The sequence below is a fragment of the Corvus brachyrhynchos genome, unplaced genomic scaffold (genome assembly GCF_000691975.1).
Source record: "Corvus brachyrhynchos isolate BGI_N302 unplaced genomic scaffold, ASM69197v1 scaffold137, whole genome shotgun sequence".
NCBI lineage: Eukaryota > Metazoa > Chordata > Aves > Passeriformes > Corvidae > Corvus > Corvus brachyrhynchos.
In genome coordinates, this window is record NW_008238830.1 from 82,666 (window position 1) to 100,463 (window position 17,798).

Sequence of the window (17,798 nt, forward strand, 5' to 3'; positions counted from 1 at the left end):
GGGTGGCCCCGTGGGGGGTTTGGGGGGGCAAGGGGGCCAGGGGCCGCTCAGAGCCCAGGAAGGCGCTGTGGAGGCTGAGCTGGGAGGCACCACTGGGCTGCAGAAGACATGGCAGGGTCAGGGCAGGTGACTGGGACACCAGTTAGCCGTGGGCTACAGGCTGGGATCCCACTCACCTGGAGAAGGGGGCCAGGTAGGAGTTGGGCCTCAGGGCTCGCAGGCAGACCCTGAGCACCCATCAGGGATGCCCCACTGCTGAACAGGGGCTCGGCCGTGGGCAAGAAGCAGGATGGATCCTGGTAGCCTGGTTGTGTCTGAGATGGGGGTGGCCGGTGGCCGGTGAACATTTCTGCAGGACCAAGTGGAGACACAGTGACCGGCATAAGCAGACCTGCCCAGAGAGGAGGGGGACACCGTGGGGCACGAGGGGTGGAACCATACCCTGTTACTGGCACTCTGCACTTTTTGAGGCCAGGGCAGCTCCAGCAGATTTGCACCCAGGGCCGGCGTTGCCACATGCACAGGGGCAGGAAAACCCACCTGGAATGCCACCCAAATGTGGGGACCCCATCCCTGACACCCAGCTGAACTCCACGTGCTCCAGCCCCAGAGCTGTTCCCAGGGGTATGTGTTGCTGTATCAGCCCCAGGCTGGGGCAGGGACTATGACACCCTGGCTGGAGGGGCAGCCACAGCGGAGGGGCCGGACAATCAGGTCACGGCATTCCCAGGCCACGGGGATGGTCCCCTGGAGTGGTGGCAAGTTCTGTGCTGCCCGCTCCAGAGCTGCAGTGCGTGCAGCCTGTGGCTAACCACATCCCATGGCCTTCCCGAAGCCGAGCCGCGTGACCCTGCTGTGACTCCCGCTCCCTTCCTCTCTCCTTCCCACAACCCTGATCCTTCCGCAGGCCCAGACACCACAGCACAAAGGGCTGGCAGCTGTCTCCCTGGGCACATCAGCCCCATGAATGCCTTGGTGCAGTCCCTGCATCAGTGCCAGCTCTGGCATCGCCATAGGGAGGGTTTTTCATGGAGAGGATGACTGTGGGATAGGGATGGCACTGCCAGATGCTTCCCTGTAGGATGGATTCACTGGGTTTGCTGCCTGGCAGCTCCTGGCACAGGCTCAGTGCCTGAGCAGCCCCTGGGCACAGGCACTCGCATCTCCTCTGGGAAGCACCCAGCTGTGCTCTCTCCAGCCCTTGGCTGGCACTGGCAGTGCCACCTCCAGGCCCTACTGCCAGTTCTGCCTGTTCTGCCTGCCTGGTGTGCACAGCCATGCTCAGAGCACTATCTGTGGTCCAGGCTCCAGCACCTGGGGTGCCCTGGCTGGGACCCACAAAGGCCTGAGACCCTGCTGAATCTACACCAGAGGAGCAAACATGCCAGCACTGTGGGATGCCATGGGACTGGGCACAGTGATGATTCCAGCATGCCATGCACTGCCATCTGAGGGGAACACTGATGTGAGACAGGACAGGGCCACTGCTGAGATGTCCCAGTCAGCCCTCAGACTGCCCCTTAGCCCTGCCACAGCCATGGTGAATCCCTGACAGCATGGCAGGGCCATCCCTGCCCCTCCACAGGCCAGCACTCTGTGTGTGCTGCAGTACTGCCAGGCAGGAGCTTGGCCTTCCTGGGATGCAGTCCAGCCCCACATTGCCCCCACCTCAGCCATGCCCACACCAGGATGTCCCTGCCACCAGCACTGAAGCTCTGCAGGTATTTATAGGCATTTGTGGTACCTAGCCTGTCAGATTTGATTGTGCCTCCCACTGTGCCTGTCAGACCCTCTTGTGCCTCTCACTGTGTAGCAGGGATGGAAGGTGGCCGGCAGTCCCTGGGAGCCCTGTCCTCCCTTTCTCCTGCCCCTTCCTCAGCCCGTAGCTCTTGCTCATGCTTCTCCTCACTGTCGTATCGCCCTGTTTCGCTCCAGGCAGTGTGGCATGGCCAGGGCACAGCCCTGCTCAAGGGAGAAGAGCCTCTGCATGGTCTGCAAACCACACCTTTGGTGTCCTGTTCAAACCTGGGCATGCTCTCCAATGTGATTGGGCTTTCCCAACCCAAGGACCCTCCAGCACTGGTCCCAGGCTTTGGGGAGAGCCCTGCAGAGCAGCAGGGCATTGCCACCCCACGGGACGGACAGCCCAGCCCCAGTGCCCAGCACAGATCCTACCTGGAGCATGGTGGCAGCAGGGCACAGGGTCGAGCTGCTCCCTCGCCTCTGCCATCAGGACTTCTCCATCTGCCTCATACCACACTCCAGTACCCGCTACAGACACGAGATGCTTCCTCATTTGGGGATTGGTTTGCAGGCGCTGACTGACAGGCACTGAGCTCTGCCGCACCACCCGACACAATGACAGCCCTGTGACCCCATGGTGCCCACCCCGCATGCCTGCCCTGTGTAGCCCTGCACGAGGCTGCTGGGCGATCCTTGCTCCCAAGCCATGAAAAGCCATTGCCTGCCCTGCTTGTGTGTGACAAAAGTGACTTTTTGGGACATAATTGGGTTGGCTGGCACCCAGCATTCCAGTCTCCTCTCCCCACAGCCCCAGGGGTACATGACGCGCACAGTGCTCAGATGTAACACATCGCCCAGGGAGCTGCTCCGTCCAGGACAAAACTCACACCGACAGGTCTCCAAGCACCCCACGGGATGCTGCTCTGTCCCAGGACACACCAGCCTGGCAGACCAGGAGCCACAGCTGGACTTGGGACCCTCCCCAGCTCCAGTAGTGTCCCCTGGCTGAGGCACTGGACATGGTCAGAGCAGGAAGGGACGTTTCCTTTTGATACTGTAGTCTGCAGTAAAATCCATCCCATTGCCAAGAAGCACCCTGGAGCAAAACGCAGGCCTTTTCCCAGGAAAAAAGCCAGCCTGACTGATGTATGGGTTCAGAGAGGCACCACCGTGCTCCTGCCATCTCCTGCTGAGCATGAGGCCATGCTGGGCCCTCAGAGAGGTGCTGGAACTGCTGCTGTGACACCATACAGGACCTCTTGGGGTAAGAGACACTCATCAAGTATCAGTTTGACCCACTCGGAGCTGTCACACCTTCCAGCAACTGATGCCCGCTTAGGGCACCAGGGGACAGAAAGTGAAGCACCAGCCATGGCAACAGACCCTCTTCCTAGCACGGCTCACCCTGATGGGGTCTCTGGTTGGAATGAGTTGAGAGGGTGCTGGCAGGAGTCTTCCCACCTCATCCATCCCAAGGGCATCCATGCCACCACCTGCCCTGGCACACAGCGTGCCCAGCCTGCTCCCCGCCAGCATCTGGTCTTGCAACACCCTGCAGCTGTATGGCGCAAGTACCCTTTTTTCCTCCTCCTGGAGGAAGTGGAGACGGGCCATGGAGCTCCAGGGTGCTCACAGAGGGGTCTGGAGATGCTGGTGCTGCCCAAGGCCACTAGCTATAGCTGGGTAGCCACCAACTCCCCACCGGCTCCCACCCTGCACAGTGTGCACGGGCCACCAGCTCTGGCATGTTTGAGGGCAAAGCTGGTCCCCAACAGTGCCTTACCCTGGCATATGGGGACACTGCTGGGACCAGGACATGTCCCAGCCAACTGCATGGACACTCACAGCTCAGAGCCTGGCATGGCAGCACGGGGGAGTTTGCCACCGCCCACTTGCTGGTGTTCCCTCAGCAGCCCCCTGCCCTCCAGCTGGACACCAGTGCCAGGTTTGTCTCTGGGCAGCCTGGCAGGGACAGTGACTTGTCCCCACGGGATGTAGCACGGCCTAGTGCAGGGTCCCAGCTCCAAACCTACTGCCCAGGCCGTCTGGGCAGTGGGGTGAGGAGGGGACTCAGCAGAACCTACTCTCTAGAGGTTTCCTCTTCCTCTGGGGGACAATTGTCCTTCCTCTGTCTGCAGCCAAAAAGAGGGGCTTTGGCACCCCTGGAAATACCCTCTTTTTGTAGAGCTCCCCTCCCACAGCTCCTGGCCAAGCCCTTTCTGACCTTCTGTGGCTCTGTCCAGGGGCAGGCAGGCACACCAAGGCTCTGCCCTCAGCCCCCGCCCATCCACGCTGCTTTGCCCGTGCCATCAGATGTCAGTTCTTTCTGCCTGCCTCAGCAGCTCCCACTGCTGCCAGGCCAAATCTGTGACCCCCCATTTTAGGCAGGCACAGGGTACAGGGCTGGGTGGGATGTGGTATTGTATCCAGGCTGCCTCTTACCTGATATGTCCATGTCGTCTAGGCTGGGCTGCAGGGGTGCCAAATCCGGCTGTATCATGTCAGCATTCCCAACATACACTGGAAGAGGGCAGAGCTGGAACATCACGGCCCAGCCACAGCATCCTCGAGACCCACCTTGAGTGCTGCTCCCACCACTGCCCTGACACCTGGCTGGCTGCCACACCTCTGTGTCACCCCAGAGTCACCCTGTATCACTGGGCAGGGAGATAAGTGCCTACCCTGTGGAGAGCCAGGGCCATCCCGTCCCACCACTCTGTCTATCAGCACCTCAAGGGCCTCATCCAGTTCCCAGGAACCCCAGTGAAAGTCTGATCCTTGGCACAGGACCTGGCTGGAGCTGCAGATGCCCCAGGGACATGGCCAGGTAGGGAGAGCAAAGAGTGGTCATGGAAGCAGGATCTGCCCTGGGGGCTGGGGCAAAGTCCTTCATGATGCCGGTAGTCCCTGGGGAGCTCAGCCCTGGGACAGCGTTTGCTGATGCATAGGGAGCCACAGGAGAGGGGGACGATCCCACCCTGCCCAAACACTCCTTAAGCATCCCCTCCTCTGGTGGCTCCTGCTTGGAGCAGGACAGGAACATCTACTCCCCCTGCCCCAGCAGGGCAGATGCCAGGAGACCCTGCCTGCCCAAAAGCTCAAGGCTCTCAGGGGCTCAGCCAAGAGGCAGAATCCAGATTCCTCCTCCACATCCTGATGAAGCATGGTCTGGGGCACCTACCGTCCTCGGGGAGTGCCTGGTGAGTGCTGGGCATCTGTGTCATGGTGAAGAGGGTGTCAGATATGTCCGAGAGGAAGGCGTCCAAATCGAAATGCTGCCTGCTCCCGCGCTCCTCCTCCTCCTCATCGCCAAGCAGCATGGGCACTACATTGCAGAAGAGCTGGTTGCACCATTTCTCCGTTGGCCTCCAGACATCCTCGTCCTGCATGAGGCAGAGCAAAGGAGCTGAGTGGACACCTTTCCGGGGTAGGGTCCATGTCTGGCTCCCCGGCTGCTCCCCCTGGCAGCTCCCATGCTCCCTGCAGTGTTTGCTCCCTCCAAACCTGAACACCTGGCACACTGCTGCTTCCAGAGGGTGAATCCAGCATCCCAGATGCTCAGCATCCCATTCCAGTGGGCTTATCATGCCCTGGGGCTTTTCTTTGCCCTTCTGCCCAGTGCAGGGGTCCAAACTGCGCTCTTTTCTCCCATTTCCCACCCTTTCTCAGCAGACTCACCCGCTTTGGACTGGAGATCTCTCCCTCCCGAGTGGACTTCCGGAGCTGGAAGGAGAAGACAGCCTATGTCACCCCCCAGGCAGGGTGGGCCTGGTCTGGGGAAGGGCAAAGGGGGCAGAGCCCAGGGGGTGAGCTAGCATCCCCCTCCCATGCTGGCAAGAGCCTGTCACGTCCTGCCCTGTCAGCCACGGCTCCAGGTTGGGCACACTGTGTTCCATCCCACTGCTGGCACTGCCACAGGATGGGGAGCAGCACGGGCAGAGCCACTCACCCGCTTCTTATAGTAGATCCTCCACTTGTGGTACTCCCTCATCACCACCTCGATGCGGCGTTTCCAGTAGTTTCCCTCCAGCACAACAGCCTGGGGGGCAGGACAGGAGGTCATGGCTGAGCTCCCCGGCCCCAGCACCCCACAGCCAGGGCTGCTTTCCTTGTACCATATCAGAAACACCTTTTCCAGCAAATCTGTGAAATGCAACGTGTCCCCAGGTCCCCCCTGTGCCACACGGACCTGCTGCTGCCCCAGAGAGCTGCAAGGGACCCTGCCCTACCTCTGGTTTTCGGTGCTCATCAGCCTCCATGCCCTCCAGAGGGGTGATGAAGCCACACACAGGGTTCTTCCTCCGCTCCACATCTGCACAGGGGAGAACACAGCTGGCTGTATCCATGTCCCATCCCTATCTCTGCACCTGTACACGGTCGTTCCACTGCCAGCCCCATCTCACTGGCACAGCCTGGCATCTGGCAGACAGTGGGGTCTGACCCATACTCACACTGGATGTACCATGCTCTCCATATCACGTTGTTGAGTCGAATTTTATCCCAGCAAAGCAGCCGCAGCCCCTTGAAATTCTTCCACTTTGGAGACACTAGCTTCCCACTGAAACACGAAGCAAAGGGGAAGCTGAGGAGCACCACCTTGAAAGATGCCCAGGGGCCACCAGCCTGGTGGCAAGTCAAGAGCAGGTACAGCCACGTGGCTCCGCTGCAGGTGCTTGCCAGGCTCCTGGGGGAGCACCCGCAGGAGCATTCCAAACTCCTGCACACCCTGGGAGCAGCACAGACCTAAACCCTGAGCTTCACAGACCCACAGGAGGCTTCTCAAACCCCTGGATTAAAGCACAGTGCACTGAGGCATTGATTCCTTGATGTTTGAACCCCAGCTCTGAGGTGGGATCCCGCTGCCCCCACCAAGCCAGCTGTGTCCTGCCCCTGGGGGACAGGAAGGCAAGTCTCCTGACCAGGTGAGATGTGTGGTGACACATGCTGTAGTGGCTCTTGCCTCATCACAGTGGTTGGGCAGCTAATTTTGACCCTCCCTTTAATGCCAGGCAAGGCTTGGAAATGCTGCCTTCAGCTGGGGCAGTCAGGGGCAGCCATCGTGGTGGGTCTGGGAAGGCAGGACAACAGTGGAGGATGTTCAGGATGTTAAGGGACATTTGCCTGTGCCCCAAGACAGACAGAGAGTGACACCAGCCCTGCCCTCAGCCAGAGCTTCCCTGGCATCTTCTCAACACCCATCCCTGCAAACCTGCCCCCCCCAGCCCGAGCTGGGCTCCCTTCTTCTCACTTCCCGGTTCCCAGAGGCAGCTGTGTTTGTTCCGCAGCTCATCATGGTGGTGCTGGTGGTGCTGGTGGTGATGCCCCTGATGGGACCTGCAGTGCAGGTAGCCTCATTTCACTCCTTGTCTTGTTTCTGTCCAGCCAGGGGACACAACACCTCATATGCAGCCCCCTAGGAGGTCCTGAGGGTCCTGCTGCCCCAGGAGCTCTGTGGGGGAGGCCAGGGTCCCCTGCCTTACTTTGGGGTCCATTTTACCTCTCTGGCTCTCCCAACAACATGGCATGGCCTCAGGGCAATGCCAACTGCTCCAGGGGTACCATTGAAAGCCAGCTGCAGGCTGCATGGCCTGGAAGGCCATGTCCCTCTCCAGCAGAGAGTTTGTACCCTAAAGATCTAAGTGCTGCTTTGACTCCAAATTTTCCTTGGTACATGCATGGAGCAGGAAAGGTGGAGGCTGAGCTGGTGTCAGGGTGCTGTATCCTCTCTTCCCAGCCCCTCCAGGTGCCACCAGGCCGTGTCCCCAGGGAGGTGCTGGGGATGAGAGCTTGTGAAACCTCTAAGTGCTCTCAAATAATGATTTTGGTGGGTTCTGTTTTGACCTGCCTTGAAATCTGCCTGTGGCAGAGGGGGAGAACTGGGGACCCCCCCAACTCCAGAGCCTGATGCAGGGATGTGTCTGGGAGCAGGTGCAGGAGTGGATGGGGATGATCTCCCGAGGGAGACCTAGCCTGACACACAGCCCCAGGAGCTGGGGAAGGACCTGTGACTCCAGCCTGCAGAGAGTTAAGCCTGACACTGACCACTCCACTATCACCAGGATTTTGAACTTTCCCCAGGTGCACAAGGCAAACAGCAAGATGGTGCCAGGTGGAGGAGCCAATGGAAGGGACAGGATTCCTGGGCACATGGCCAGATCTTGCTGGTCAAGGCCACGTTCCTCACTCACAGCCAGCTGAGAGGAGCAGCCTGAGCCTGTGGGACACAGGAAGACACCTTGGCCACACATGAGGCCAGTGGGCCATGGCTAGGAGTTGCTGTGGGGCCTGGAGGCAGCAGGGAGATGCCTTTTGGCTTTACCACCAAATGCCTTTTTTCCCCCTTAATGATCCTTTCAGTTTTGGGGCTTAACAGGCTGATCTTTGTTCCCTGTTTTGCCTTGAAAAGGGCCCCACCCTTCCCTGGGAAGACGGATGCAAACTCCACATTGAACCATGGGAAGGGTATAGGGTGCCCCAAACAGGTTTGGGGTCCTGCTGCCCTACACTGTCACAAGGAGGGGGACACAGATCCTGCCACTGGCTACAGGGTGTTTGTGGGATGGGGTGAGGTGGCAACAGGGCCCAGCCTGGGTCCAACACCGGCATGGGTCCAGCAGCACCTTGTTTGGTCTGTGACTCATTTACCCATCCAGCAGTTTCACGTGTTGCAGTCCCTGATCTCATGGCAACACGGGTACTTTACTCTTCATCAGCAGCAAGAGGAGCAGGGAAGAGAGGAGTGATCTGGAGAGATGCAGGGTTGCACAAAGAGAAATGAGCAGCAGCTGGAGGGGAACAGCTGAGCCGAGGGTCTCCTGGCAGGGGTAACCCTGACCATCCCTTCCAAGGAGCAGCATCCCCATGAGGCCATCAGAACCCCGCTTTGTTTCCTGGGCTGTGGGACATGGCTGGCAGAAGAACAGTGTTCCCTGCAAGTCCTGAACACTCATCTTCCATTTCTCAGAAATTTTACTATCAAAAGCATGCCTTTTCTTGAATTTTTATGTTTTGAAATCCAGAGTCCAGCAAAGAAAGTTAAAAATCTCACCACAGTTTTCCTTTAAACTGTCCCTTAAGTGAAAAATGGCTCTCTTCAAATCCACCTTCAAACTCTGCCATCTAAATGAGCTGGATTTTCACCGTGGATGAAACAGCCACTGCTGCAGCTCGGCTGCCTCCTGCGGGAGTTAGCTCAGTCCCAGGGTGATTTGGGGATAGTGTTGAACAAAGGTGTTGATAGACTGTGCTGGGAGCGGGACCTGCTCTCCATGCAAAGACAGCATGAAGTGCCCCAGCTGAGAAGGGAAGGCATTGAAATCCTCTTGTAGAGTTGCCTGGGAAGCCAGAGAGAGCTGCAAGCCAAGCCCCACCTCTACAGCCAGTTATTTTGGTGGTGTCCGGAGGTATGACCCCTCTGTTCATGGGAACACCAGCACACCAGCCCAGCCCCTCTGCACAATCCTTGAACAGGATCAGCCCCAAAACCTTGGAGAATGACAGAAGAAAGGAGCGCAACTCCCTGCCACTAGTGACAGCAGAGCCACAGTGCAGCATCGGTGGGTTTAGCCTGAGCATGAGCCTTTCCCACTCACCAGACCCCCTAGAACGGAGGTCTTCTGCCAGAAAAAATGAACCGGGTTGGATGATGAACTCCAGTGAGTGCGTCCCTGGAGTCTCTGCCTGGTGTTCGCTGCCCCTGTGTGCATTTAAGGCACCGTGAATTAGAGAATCAATAGCAGCAATTCCACCTCTCCCAGGGGAGACAGAGGCTGCCAAGAGGATGAATTAGTATGGAATTGGCACATGAGATGCCTTGTTTTAAAGCACAAGAGGGGCTGAGTGGATACTCCAAGTCACTTCCCAGTCTGAAGAGGAGGTTAATCTACATCACACTCTGGGAACAGCTTTGGGGGAAGCTGCTTCTGGAGCACGAGACAGATGTTGCCAGGTAAGATCACGAGTGACTGCAGTTTGCATTTGCCAATCTGCCCCCAGTTTTCTTTCCTTCAGGAGGAGGTTCCCCAGGTCAGTGATTCCCAACAATAAGTCACAGGAAGGGGTGTGAGCCCACCCAGGACACTGTGCAGGTCACACTGTGGTGATGGAGAGGATGAGCCTTCTCGTGCTAAGGCCAAAGTATGAGCAGCTACTGAAGAAGCTCAGCTCCACCCTCAGCTTTTTTGGGTAATGAGACACAGTCAGGTGGGCTGCAGGCAGAAACAACATTCTAGGGAAGGATTCAAGGAATGCAGGATGTTGCAGGAGAAGGAGTGGAAAAGGATCATTAAGCAGGAAGCTGCTGTAAATTACCTGGAAAATAGGTAGAAAGGAACTGCTTCATCCTAGCCTTAGGAGGAAGACCTCAGAGAGAAGAGTTGCCTCTCTTTGGGGGGTCTGAGGGAACAAGTTATTGCTGGAAGCAAACCTTGATGTGGAGAGAGTATTTCTTTAGCAGCGAGAAGTGATGCCCAGTCCTGACCATGGAGGGAAGATAAGTCATATCCCCAGGATGATTGCTCAGGCTGAGACAAGACTGCTACAATGTCTGTGAAATGCACAGCAGGCATGCTGGAGAGGGGAGGAATTCCAGCTATAGCCATTGAAAGATATTTAGGGAAAGTTTAGTGAGTTGCTTTTGAAATGGTGTGAGCCCAGACAGCAAAGGATGGGTGGCTGCAGTAGTCACAGCTCACCAGGAGACAGGATAGTTTTCTGCTCTTCTCCACACTGTTATGGCCAAGTCTGGACACTGTGTCCAACGGACAAAGAGGGAGGTTCACAAACTGGAGTGATCCTGGAGGAGGATATCGAGGTGGTTGGGGACTAATATACATGACAGAAGAGGAGTGTGAGGGGTGGGTTTGTTCAGCCTGAAGAAAGTGAAGAGGGAATTACTGCCATCAGCTGTCCAAAGGAGGAGATGGAGCCAGGCAGTTCTCAAACATGCACTGAGAAAGGCCAAGGGGAAATGGACATGAGAGTCCGAACAGGTAAACTCCAAACTAGAGCCATGGAAGGCTGTGGGAGAGGGGCAGCCCTGGGCAGGCTGGGCAGGTGATGGGCTCACTTCTTAGGGCTCCATCCGTAGGAGTGATGGCCCTGAGCAACCTGACCTGGCTTTGGATCTAGCCCTGACCTGCATGAGGGTTGGACGAGGAACTCCACAGGTGCCCCCCTTACCACACCTTACAGTGTTTTCTCCTTGGTTAGGAAGTTAGTCTGAACTTAACTGTGGGTGCTCTCCTGAGGGCTGGAAAGTATTGGGCTGGTGACCCCAACTGAGGCTGTGCTGCCTCTGGAAACCTGGCTGGGAGGGGAGGTGTGAAATGATAGGTGGTGCAGAGAAGTATCAAATCAGATGTAGAAGTGCACCAAGAGCCTTTAAACTCCATTTTCCCACCCTGATACCTTTGTCCAGCTGCTACCTACAAGTGTCAAAAATGTATTAGCAAAGGAAAGGCTGAGAGAGCTGGGGTTGTCCAGCCTGGAGAAGAGAAGACTCATGGGAGACCTTAGAGCCCCTTCCAGTGCTTAAAGAGGGTCCGAGAGAGCTGAAGAAGGACTTTGGTCACAGGCCTGGAGTGACAGGACAAGGGAGAATGATTTCACAGTGCCAGAGGGCAGGGCTAGATGGGATACTGGGAAGAAATTCTTCCCTGTGAGGATGGGCAGGCTCTGGCACAGGTTGCCCAGAGAAGCTGTGGCTGCCCCATCCCTGGAGGTGTCCAAGGCCAGGCTGGACAAGGCTTGGGTAAGTGTCCCACTACATAGGAGCCAGTGTCTGCACTGCCATGCTCAGTGCAGGAAGGAAATGAGCCATTGAGAGTCCAAGGGGTAGGGAGAACTGGAGCAATGGAGCCCTGACTGCAGTGGAATGGCCAGTCCCCAGTCACACACTGTACTCCAACTGCCAGAGCCCTTGTACCCTGTCTGTTTCCACTCTGCCTGGGAGCTCCAGGGCCCAGGGGGGCACTGAAGCTGGCCTGCACCTCAGGAGTCAGAGCACTCTGGTGTGACAGTGTCTGCTCCTCAAGCCTCAAAGATGCAGGGCTCAGGTATGGAGAGAATGGGGCTGGGAGAGGAAAAGAGAGCGAGGCCACCAGTGTCTCTATGTCCCCTGTTTGTGGCACTCAGGGGTGCCCTGCCTGACCAGGAAGCATGATCCTCACCTGGGTCACCCCACACTGAGGCTCCCTGTGCTCCCACAGAGCACTGCCTTCCCCAGCCCCTTGGAGCAGAGCTGTGCTATGCTGGCTGCTGGCAAACTGGGATGATCCCAACCACCACCTGGGATATGGTGACAGGTCAGATGTATACAACTATGTGGGAACAGGTACCCTTGGAGTGCTGTTTCTATGTCCAGCATCCCCAAGCATGTCCCGGCAGTGACCATGTTCCCTATTGCATCGAGCGTTCAAGGACTTCAAGGCAAACCTGAGAGGTTCTGGATGAGGCAACCTCTTCAAGGCTGCTTTTCCGAGGATTTGCTTTCACATGGTAGGACATCATCATTCTAGGTTTTCACATTTGGACGTTTTGGGAAAGCTATGCAAGCAGTTTGGCACTCCAGCAGAGAGCAAGTCATGCTGATGCCATGCTGGAGAGAACTCAAAACCTTGGGGCTTGGCAAAGGAGGGGAGCTGCCTCCAAGAATGTGGACCGTGACTGTAGGGGACACGTTGCAGTCTGTCCTGTTGTCACTAAAGAGCTGTTACTGGTCTTAGGCAATTTGGGTGGCAGGGGAACAATGCAGTCACCCATCTGATTTTGCAGGAGAGAAGGAGAAAAGCTTTCAGGAGACCTTGGACAAAACCCATGCAGTCATCCAGTCCCAAGTGCTGCTGCATGCCATGGAATAACCTCAGGACATGGGGACAGAGTCAAGGACAGAAAGCAGGACTCCTGCTCTGGGCTGGATTGCCAAAGAACTGAGTGTTAGCTGTCCACAGGGTCACTGCTGCTCTACAGAGTGTGCTAGGTCTGGCCATGGGGGAAATACAGCCAGGCACAGTGACACCAGATCTCATGGGAAAATGGAGGAGAGTCAAGCTACATGTGAACAGAGGAGAAACTTCTCACCTGGTTCCATAGCCAGCAACCCAACATCAGCTCTTTTTCCCTGAAACTTTCCAGGATGGCAATTTCTGAGCATATGGCACATCACAGCCCATGGAGAAGAGGAGGAGGATGTCAGATGGAAACAAATTCCTGGCTGGGCAACAGGGCTCAGCTAGCCTCCTGCCTTCAGCTAGCTGGGGGTCCGTAAGACACATGCAAGGGCTCTGAGACTCACCTGTACTCCAGGCTCATGCACTCAAAGAGCCGGGTGAGGGTCGGGTCGATACTCCGGGGATCAGCAGGCTCGGGCTCGGCACGGTGGTGCCGCCGCCGGGGCAGTGAGTCGCTGTGCGGGGATGACACCATGAAGTGGCCACTGTGGATGACCTGGGAGGAGTTCTGTGCCCCAGCGCTGGGTCCTGTGCCACCCACAGCTGCGTCCTCTGAGTCAGAGTCAGAGTCAGAGACGGGGCAAGGCCCAACGGGAGGCTCCAGGAAAGGTCCTGGTAGTCCCACCTGAGCTCCTGCCATTCCTAGTGCCTACTGGGGAGCCCTTATGGATCTGACCCAGCACTGTGATCCACGTCCCAGTTGAGCCGAAGCCCTACAGGCACTGCGTTGGCATCGAGCACATGCTGTAGTACAGTACAGGAGCACAGTACAGGACACCGGCACCACACCTCCTCCTGGGCGCCTCCTCCACCCAGCCCACGCCGTCTGCTCCAGGCTTCAGTGATTGGTTTCCCAGGGCGGATTTGCTGCCAGCCCTATTTATAGTGCTGGTGGTTGATCCCGCCCACGGCACACCATCAGCAGGACACGTCCAATGGCCATCAGGCACCAGCCACCTGAGCTTCAGCTCCAGGCCACCGTCCTGCTCCAGTAGTGTCCTGACAACTCCAGCTTTTAAGTGCCCCACACACCTGGGGAGGAGCACTGCGGGTCCCCTGTTCCCCCTTGCTGTGGCCAAGGGTTGGCTGGCAGTCGGCTCTGTTTACCCAGAGTTAATCGCTGATCCCGGGTGCCGGTGGAGTGAGGAGTAGGCAGTATTTACCCAGTGCCTCTGCTTTAATGGATCTCCCTGCACTTTCAAGGGAACAAATACAGATTAAGGGACACAAACAGGTAAAATTATAGCAACGGGCACTCAGCTCAGCACAAAGCAGGCCAAGGCACTGAGCCAAATGCTGAGCTGAGAAACAGCCCCAGGAAAACCTGCTCCAAGGTGTGACCCAGCAGGAGACGGGATGCAAACAGCAAATGTGAGAGAGAACAACTATGAGCTTGGGTATGGTGGGATTTACACACCTTGTGGTCATGCAGTCCTTAAAATCACAGAATCATAAAATTTTACAATGGTTTGGGTTGGAAGGGACCTTTAAACTCACCTCATTTCACTCCTCTTCCACTAGACCTGGGACCCCTTCCACTAGAACAAGTTGCTTAAAGCCCTGTCCAACCTGGCCCGGAATACTTCCAGGGACGGGGAAAACACAGCTTTTCTGGGCAACCAGTGTCACAAGCATTTGCTCACTGACCTGAGCCACAGAGGGACCCAGCGGATATAATTTCAGACTTAAACCACTTTTTTTCTCTCTAGTTCCTGGCAACTTCTTCCCCAGCCCCACATCCTGGATGGAGCACATATGCCTGGAGAGCACCCAGGCACAGATCTTAGGTACCTCCAATGGAGATACAGTATAAATGGATGGGATAAACCCGACATAGATAGCTGCAGGCACTGGAACCCTAATCCAGTTTGTAGATGGAGCTGGATACTTTCCATACCACCTAAGTGGGTCCAAGAAGGGTCAGCAGCTATCCAGGGTGTTTTCCAGAGCTGAAAGAAGAATATGCACAAAAAGCTGTTTTGTACAGCTTCTACACTGGTTGTTGCAAACCTCCCTTTGGAACCATTTCTTCATTTAAGAACCATTTATTCATTTTCCAGCCAGATTTCTGTGGGTCTGTAGCTTTTCCCCCCCCCCCATCTGTGATTCCTTACAACCACCTCAGCCTGTCCCAAGCTGTCTGTCAAGATGTTGAAGAGAGAAGTAATTTTAAAAGTACTGTCTGCATACATTTTAAAGCAGTAATGGGCATGTGAGTGTCCTGGGAAACTAATAATTAGGCAAGGCACAAGGAAACAAACATGTCAGAGATAAAGATACGGGATGCTCCTGGGGACAGGGTGGGATTTTGGGGGTGTCCTGTGCAGGGCCATGAGTTGGACTTCGATGATCCTTGTGGGTCCCTTCCAACTCAGGATATTCCATGAATCTGTGATTCTATAAATACAATAAACTGAGGAAGAGTCAACACAGTTTTTAGAGGAATGTTGTGACTCAGACATCTGTTCCAGCTGTTGCAAGAAGCGGTGGTGTGTGTGGACAACAGTAACCTGGTCAATATAATGTCATCCAAAAACACTTTGAAGAAGGTCTGTCATAGAATTTTCAGAGACACTGAGCTGTAACAGATCAACAGCTTGCAAAGATAAGGCAAATTGGTAAAAATGCAGAGATTTCCTGTCGGATGCTACAAGCATCTCCACTGGGGCTGGAATTTTCAGCGTATTCATGATATGGAGAAAAGGCTGCAAATTGGATGGTGACAGTGTTTCTGCTACAGAAAATAGTTTAGAACTGACACAGGTAAAGGTGGCTAGAGAGCACTGCAGAAGTGTTTCAGGCTACAGAGCAGGTGGGTGATAACATCAGAAATTAGAGTCAATGTTGAGAAGGATAAAGTGAAGCACATCCCTCACTGTACACCGGGGGACTCTAAATTAGATGAATGCCAGTCAAGAGCTAAAGGTGACTGTAAGCAGCTCCCTGAAAACATCAGCTGAAGGCTCAGGAGTGACTAAAAAGTAAAAAAGGCTCCAGATATTGCAAGGAAAATATCGCTTGCCCCAGTATAAAGCAAGCTCACAAGTGTGTGTGGCTTTGGTGCCTGGCTCAGAAAAGATGGAGAAAAACTGGAAAAGGTCACCGTCCTGGTTTGAGACCAAGTCGGAAGAACATCCAAAATGAACATCCTCTGATGGAAGGCAGGTTTCAGCCATTCCTCCCCCACCAGGTTCGGGAAAAAAGTTTTTCCTCGGGGGAGAGTGAAAGGAAAAAAACTATTTATTTAATAGACACAATGCACAACGGGAAAGGAATAATACTGGAAAATAAAACCTCTCGCTGTGGAGAGAACCTGGTAAATTTCCAGAGTCCTTTGTGGGTGTGGCTTTCTCCTCTTCGGAGCTGGGTTGGCTTGGGCCCCTCCGGGCCGAGCTGTAAGGTCTCCCGGTGTGTTCTGGTATTGCTGAACAGTCCAGCAGAGAAGAAGAAGAAACCAAAGCCCCAGGACAACAAAGGAGCTTAACTCTCCATCTCTCTCTTCCAAGAAAAGGAGCCAAGAGCCAGGAAAAGCAGGAAGGTGCTTCCCTCTGCTCTGCAGCAGCAGCAGCAGCTGTCTCTGTGTCCTTGGAGCACAAACTGCTTTGAAAAATTTGTCTGGCTTTTTTTTTTTATCTCTCACACCCAGTTTTAAAGGCACAGAAAAGCACAGGAATCACGTCTGGGCATAGAGCGGCGATAAGGGATACACATCGTAGAGTAACCCCAAAAGAGTCACAGAGATGAAGAAAATGGGTGGTCAGAAGTGGGAATGGCACCCCTGCAAGAAAAGGGATCAGGACTGTGTTAGGAAAGAGATGAATGAGGTGACAGGCACTAGCAGTGTAGACATGGATGCAGTAGGAACAGGGAATGGTTAGAGGTGGTCATTCAGCACTTTTCAGAGCTGGAGGTTGGAGTGGATGATCTCCAGAGGTGCCTTTCAACCCTAACTGTTCTGTGATTCTGTGTTTCCAGAGGCAGCAGGCAAAGGAAGGGCTGGCATGGCATGTTCATCTCAGGATGCTGTGAAACCAGAAGTCTAATCGGTCTTAATAAGGAATTGGATAAACTGATGGAGGACTGGAACTATTAAAATTCTTTGTGTGTCCAAAGCAAAGCTGACTGATGGGAGCTCAGGACACAGGCACAAATTCACCCTTGGCCTCCCATTGCTCAGGTGGGTGTTGTTGGGCACGGAGTGAGATCTTCCAGACCCTCAGGGTGAGAGGCATCCCCAGCTTGTCAGAGCCACCTAGGCATCTGTTCCTCAGGCCCATGCAAGAATGGGCAGAGAAAGTCTTTGTACTTTCCATCTTTCACTGCAGATGAATAAAAGATAAGAAAAAAAGAGCAAATTATACCTTGTGCAAGCTCACCATGTTCCCTAGGAAACAATTCTGAAGTGCTTATTAAATCCTTTTGAGAAAGGTTGAAAAATCCTAGTTTAAGGAAACATGTTGTATTCTCTCTGCCTGGAAAGAAATTTTCTGCTGTGTATTTTCTGCTTGCCCAGAGAAGATGTGGCTGCTGCATGTCTGGAAATGTTCAAGGCCAGGTTGGATGGGGTTTGGAGCAACCTGGCCCAGTGGAAGGTGTTCCTGCCCATGGCAGAGGGGTGGAACCAGATGAGCTTTAAGATCCCAAACCATTCTGTGAGTCCATGATTCTATATCTATGCAATGAGTTTCTTGGTGCTTTTTTCCTTGGATGGCCTGGCTCTCATTCCCTGTTTGAGCAGCTGGTGCTGGCAGGATCTCAGCACTCCATGCAGTAGCAGGACAGAGAAAGAAACATGGAGAAGAAAACTGCAGCCTGCAGCTAGACTCCTTATAGAATATTTCTGGGCTCTTGTTGTCTGCCAAACTTCCTTTCCATAGGAAGCTGCCTGGCAAACCCTGGGCAAGAGCACCCTCTGGGGACCAGCAGAAATGTAATGGTGAGATTACACTTCTCAAATCCCTTCTTTTCACATTGACGTTGCATTTTAAGTGGGTTTCACGATGGTGATGTGTGCTCAGTGGTTTGCCAAGAAAGCTGGGGAGGGCTGGCTCACCACACCCCGTCTCTGTTACTGTGGGACAAGCTGAGCCTCCCTGGAGAGAGCAA

At 55.0% G+C, this 17,798-nt stretch overlaps 1 protein-coding gene across 7 annotated transcripts in view; it reads right to left on the reverse strand.

The window, feature by feature from the left end:
• The window catches only part of MLXIPL (MLX interacting protein like), an 18,902-nt gene extending 5,332 nt beyond the window's left edge, over positions 1–13,570 (reverse strand). The window contains exons 1-12 of one of the 7 annotated variants that reach the window (XM_017738138.1): positions 13,384–13,528; positions 13,318–13,351; positions 13,037–13,244; positions 6,195–6,301; positions 5,973–6,055; positions 5,693–5,782; positions 5,422–5,466; positions 4,925–5,126; positions 4,186–4,263; positions 2,176–2,271; positions 177–349; positions 31–97 (exon numbers count right to left, since the gene is read on the reverse strand). In XM_017738138.1, coding sequence (XP_017593627.1) covers positions 31–97; positions 177–349; positions 2,176–2,271; positions 4,186–4,263; positions 4,925–5,126; positions 5,422–5,466; positions 5,693–5,782; positions 5,973–6,055; positions 6,195–6,301; positions 13,037–13,167 — 1,072 coding nt within the window. In that variant the 5' untranslated portion in view covers positions 13,168–13,244; positions 13,318–13,351; positions 13,384–13,528. Of the gene's footprint in view, positions 1–30; positions 98–176; positions 392–2,175; positions 2,272–4,185; positions 4,264–4,924; positions 5,127–5,421; positions 5,467–5,692; positions 5,783–5,972; positions 6,056–6,194; positions 6,302–13,036 lie in introns of all 7 variants that reach the window. The other 6 variants (XM_017738132.1, XM_017738136.1, XM_017738133.1 and 3 more) reach the window with 6 other exon arrangements.
• Between the last annotated feature and the right edge of the window lie 4,228 nt (positions 13,571–17,798).